Source organism: Notechis scutatus, chromosome 14, assembly GCF_049901735.1.
Source record: "Notechis scutatus isolate UNSWTSFEM ecotype Mainland chromosome 14, rNotScu1.2, whole genome shotgun sequence".
NCBI lineage: Eukaryota > Metazoa > Chordata > Lepidosauria > Squamata > Elapidae > Notechis > Notechis scutatus.
The window spans coordinates 6751016-6756568 of record NC_142022.1 but is presented as its reverse complement, the minus strand read 5'-3'; the positions used below and the strand labels follow the sequence as shown (position 1 = coordinate 6756568).

The following is a 5553-nucleotide window of genomic DNA, read 5'->3' as shown; positions in this document are numbered from 1 at the left end:
CATCCTTCACATTCCATACATTGAATTGAACACCCCTGATATTGCATTAATATGGCACTATACAGTAGAATTCAATTTAATTCAATTACTGCCCTAGGATAGAAGCTTTTATAAGGAATGAGCCGTTACGTAAACCTTAATGTGTTCGTTTGGGGTTTAATGCGTTATGGGATCGGTTGTGATTCGTAAATCGTGATTTGGGACTATGTTGTGTGAACACAGCTGATTGCATTCTGCTTTTTTTTTTTTTTAATTTTAAAAATAAACTTACGCTGGGTTCGGGCTGCAGCTGATGGAATAAAGCCACATTTGGTTGAGTTTGCAAAACTTCCAGCCACGATGGACAGGCAGCAATGTCTGGAGGCTGACAAAACAACGTCTTAGGAAAACGCCTGGCTGCTTGTTGCACGTGCGAATTGCGACCGTTTTCAAGATTAAGAAGAATGGCACGAAATGCTTCCTCTGTCCGTTGGCCGACTTAAGGAGTTCCAAATATTCTGTTTCAGAGGAACGGAAGAACTGAGTTGGTGAGAACATCAGCAGTTCGGGGGATTTAGCAGATCCCCTCGCCAAGTCCTGATGATCTGGATTATTGGCAGCTTGGAGGCAATTAATGAACTACAATCTGGGTGCCCCCCCAGCCCCCAAATCCGTCAACATCTTATCCCCGGCCTGAGCAGCTTAGCGTCTGAGCTGTGACCCATGTTGCTCGGCTGACGTATTTGTTTAATGATTTCTACTTTCCTAGGTTAGAGAGGCAAGGAAGATCCTCTACTGGGCTTTACATCTTGCTCAACTGGGTCAGTGGCTTCAATTTACTCGTATAATCTCGAGTTACGTTTTGGCTGAAAAGAGACACGGAGTCCTGCCTAGATTTCAACTAAATTCTCCCTATACCCAATGCAGGTAGTTCTCAACTTATAAACCATTCACCTACCTTAAAGCATGCTTCTTGAGGAATTCTGGGAGTTGAAGTCCACCCATCATAAAGCATGCTGGGTGGGGGGATTCTGGGGGTTGAAGCCCACCCCTCTTGAACCCTGCTGGGTGGGGGGATTCTGGGGGTTGAAGCCCACCCATCTTAAAGCATGCTGACTAGGGAATTCTGGGAACTGAAGTCCACCCACTTTAAAGCTGCCACGGTTGAGGAACCCCGTGGCTACATGACCCACAGGGAAAAAAAAAAAAAAACCACACAGTTGGCTGATGTGCTCCGCTTCTTTTGGGAAGGGCACGTTTTTATTCCACGCACCATTGTTGACTAGTGTGACTCACACAGGTCCCGTGTGCTTCACAGCACCTTCTGCGTGGAATGTCACATTGGTGGGAGGGTCCCCTTAGATTGCCCAGGGCAGCCTGCAAACCACATGGCCTCCTCCCAAGGGACTGACATGAACCCCCCATTTTTTTTTAAAAAATGGCCCCCTTAAACCTCTATATATCACACTTTTGGTCTATCCGAAATGTTCTTCCGCCGAGTGATTATTTTGAAAGTCACCCTTTGCATGGCTTCGTCATTGTCTGCTTTAAATACCGGTGAACTGTTTTGGCCTTCCAAAGTCTTGTCCCGGCGCTGAAGACAGAATGCAAAGAAGGAGAAATCCCAGGGGGGAAAAAAATAATAATTTAAAAAGAAAACTTTCCTTGGTGGGAGGAAAACTATCTCGCCACCGAACAGGCTGGTGAGATGAAATAAAAAGACAGACATTTGAAGAAGCAAAAAAAAGAAGACAGAAATGGCAGTTTTCATTCATTGTTCCATTTCATCTGCCGGCTTGGGTGTGTATGTATTGTCCTTTGGATGGTCTGCAGGAGTTTGGATAGTGGGGGGTTGTTTATTTTTTAAAAATCCCTCTTATATTCGGCTGTTTTTGTCCTTGAAGTGACTTTCCTGTTGATTTGGGAGGCAGGAGGTGCAGTTTTAACCATACCAAGAAGGAGCAAAGAAAGGCAAGAGTGACATCCAGTGGCTATCTGGGCATAAAGACTGCATTTAAAAAAAACAGTATCATAAAACACAGGTGGTCCTTGGCTTACAACGGTTCACTTAGTGACCGAAGTTACGGCGGCAGCCCCGGAAAAAAAGTGCCTTAGGACCGTTTTTGCAGCATCTCCGTGTCACGTGATCAAAATCCAGGCGCTTGGCACCTGGCTCACCCTTATGACGGTGGCAGCGTTCCTCGGGTCACGTGATTTCCCTTTGGCAACCTTCTGGCAAGCCAAGTCCATGGGGGAAGCCGGATTCACTTAACAACCGCGCGATTAACTTAACAACGGTGGGGATTCCCTTAAGAACTCTGGCAAGGAAGATCGTAAAAACGGGGCAAAACTCACAAACAAAATAAAGGGTAGCAACAGAAATGTTGTTCTCCTATGTCGAGGACTGCCTGTAAATCCTGGGAGGTTTTTCAAGACGAGATTGGACAGTCCGGCCGCCAAGGTTTGAGAACAAGGTTGAAAGAGACCTTTAGAGGTCTTCTAGTCCAACCCCCTGCTCAAGCAGGAGACCCTCAAATGACTTAAGTCCTCGGCTTAACGACCACAATTGGGACCAAAATATCCATGGCTGAGCAAGACGCTTAAGTGACTTGTTAAGCCTCGTTTTACGCCTTCCTTTTTCACTGCAGTTCTTAAAGTGAACCATACAGTCGCTAAACGAATCCAAATCCCCGCATTGGCTCTGTTGGTTGGAAGCCGACTGGGAAGGTCACAAAATGGAGGTCACACGAGACTCCCCCAGGATGTCACAACTGGCATAAATAACCTGCCAAGGGCCCCCATTTTGTGTGGGGGCTGCCTTGCCTGCTTTACAGGCGAGGACCAGTGGCAATGTTACATCTTCCAACAGATTAACAGAGTTGGAAGGGACCTTGGGGGTCATCTAGTCCAACCCCCACCCACCCCACCCAAACAGGAGACCCTACACCATTCCTGACAGAGGGCAGTCCAGTCTCTTCTTGGAAGCCTCCAGTGATGAAGCTGCCACAACTTCCGAGGACAACTTCTGTATTGTTCTCCCTGTGAGAAAAATTATCCTTATTTCCAGGTTGAATCTCTCCTTGTTCAGTTTCCATCCATTATTCCTTGTCTGGCCTTCAGGGGCTTTGGAAAATAGTTTGACCCCTTCCTCCTCTCTGGGGCAGCCCCTCAAATATTGGAAGGCTGCTATCCTGTCATCCCCTGGTCCTTCTCTTCCCTAGACTAGCCAGGCCCAGTTCCTGCAACCGTTCATCGTTTGTTTGCTCAATGAACAGTTTTAAGTCAAGGACCGCCCGTATCTCTGAATTAAGCTCCGTTTCATGCAGCCTTTCCAAGCCTGCTGGCCGGAATACCCCTCCCCTGAAGCCCCCTGGGAACAACAAGCCAACCTAGCTGGAGAACATCCAGACTGCAGACTTAGTGAGAGGAGCGCAAGATGCTACGGAGAAAATAAAATAAAAACTACAACTCCCAGAAGCCCATGCAGCTCCGGCAGATCAGCTGACTCCCAGTTTTTGTTTTTTTACACAGGGTGCATTGGAGAGGTTTCAGGTTGTTGGCACCAGAAGAGCAACAACCCCTTCCCCCCTTCTCCCAGCCAGCAAGACCAGGACGAAGTCACAAAGGGCACGTTCTAGAAATTAAAACTCCCTTGGATCGTCAGGGAGAGAAAAATAATAATCATAATAATCACTGCAGTATCTACTACCCAGGGAGATTTTGTAGGGGTAAAACACATGGCTGCAGCAGGATCAAGCGGTGGCGAGGAAGTTTTGCAAAACTCTGCAAGAAGAGAGCGGAAGCGAAGAAGCGGCAGAAGATCCAGAGATCAGGTCAGAGAGATTCCCTCTCTGAGTCCACCTTCCTTCCTTCCTTCCTTCCTTCCCTTCCCTTCCCTTTCTTCCTTCCTTTCCTTCCTTCCTTTCTTCCTTCCTTCTCTTCCTTCCTTCCTTACCTTCCTTCCTTCCTTCCTTCCTTCCTTCCTTCCTTCCTTCCTTCCTTCCTTCCTTCCTTCTCTTCCTTCCTTCCTTCTTCCTTCCTTCTTCTTCCTTCCTTCCTTCCTTCCTTCCTTCCTTCCTTCCTTCCTTCCTTCCTTCCTTCCTTAACTTCCTTCCTTCCTTCCTTCCTTCCTTCCTTCCTTCCTTCCTTCCTTCCTTCCTTCCTTCCTTCCTTCCTTCCTTCCTTTCCTTTCCTTTCCTTTCCTTTCCTTCCTTCCTTCCTTCCTTCCTTCCTTCCTTTCCTTCCTTCCTCATATAAAGAAGAATCTCCATGAAAGATTTCCCTTTGTGCCACAAAACGCCCTGCTCACAAGTTTTTATTTTGGTGTTGGGTTTCCTCCTGCCTAAGCAGAGGGGGTTGGACTAGAAGACCTCTATGGTCCCTTCCAACTCCGCTATTCTATCATTCTTTCTTCCAGTCCTCGACCTTATGGCCGCAATGGAGCCCAACGTTTCAGTTCTTAAGCGGGACGTTGATTAAGCAACTTTGCCCCCATTTTACGACCGTTCTTTGCCACAGAAGTTCTTACGTTAGTCACACGGTCGTTAAGCGAATCCAGCTCCCCCCGTTGACTTTGCTGGTCAGAAGTTTGCAAAAGGGGATCAGGTGACTTTGGGACACACGGCAACGGTCATAAGCATGAGCCGGTTGCCAAGCAGCCAAATCCTGATCACACGTCGTAAGTGTGAAAACCGTCCCTTTTTTTCAGCGCCGTTGTAACTCTGAACGGTCCCTAAACAAACTCTTGTAAGTCAAGGACTACCTGTACACGCCGGTATTTTGATCATGGGAAGGTGGGGAATACCGCAACGGTTGTAAGTTAGAGGACCGGTCGTAAGTCCCTTCTTTCACACGGCCGTTGTAATTTGGAACCGTCCCTAAGGGAACGGTCGTAAACCAAGCACCGTCTTGCAGGTCAGGTCTTCTCCTTTTGCCCTTCTCCAGGATCTTTTGCTATTTTTCCTTTTCTTCTCGCCCTCCTGAGTTTCTCTCCAAACTTTCCTTCCAGGATCCAGATGTCCGTCTGTCCAAAGCGCTCTCGTATGCTTTGCGCCACGGGGCAGAAACCCTCAGCCTCCACATGTCCTCTGGTGAGTGATTTTATGACACTTTCCCCGCTTAGTGGCCGGCACGTCAAACAGTGACACCCGAGGCTTACAGTCGTGGGAGCCTCGCAGAACGTCCAGCTCTGAAAGGGACGTTATTTTTACCGTGAACCGAGAAAGGCAGAAAATGATCAATAAAGCCAGGCTGAAGGAAAAGGTCAGCTGAGCCCGGTGCCGGCCACGTTTCCAGCCTGGGCAAACCCGGCTTTTAACTTGCACCTCCTCAGCAGAAAGCGAGGGTTTTGAAAGAGGGAGCCCACCAAGAATTTCATTTCAATGGGGGGGGGGGGGGGGGTCCTGGGCTGTCTCTGGAACTCGGTTGCTTCTTGCAGATGTTTCATTACCCAGCTAGATAACATTATCAGTGCCAGAAGGGAGTAGGGGTTGCTCTCTGTTTATATGCAAGTAGTTTGCTTGAAGAAAGTGAATCTCACTCGTTTGTAGCATTGATGTGGATCATGAAAGGTCT

At 47.9% G+C, this 5553-nt stretch overlaps 1 protein-coding gene across 1 annotated transcript in view; it reads left to right on the top strand.

The window, feature by feature from the left end:
• Positions 1-3567: 3567 nt before the first annotated feature.
• TRPT1 (tRNA phosphotransferase 1) overlaps positions 3568-5553 on the top strand; it is a 9941-nt gene continuing 7955 nt past the window's right edge. Inside the window, exons 1-2 of the mRNA XM_087943214.1 lie at positions 3568-3812; positions 4988-5069. Of these exons, the coding sequence (XP_087799340.1) occupies positions 3717-3812; positions 4988-5069 (178 nt within the window). The 5' untranslated portion in view covers positions 3568-3716. The remainder of the gene's footprint in view (positions 3813-4987; positions 5070-5553) is intronic.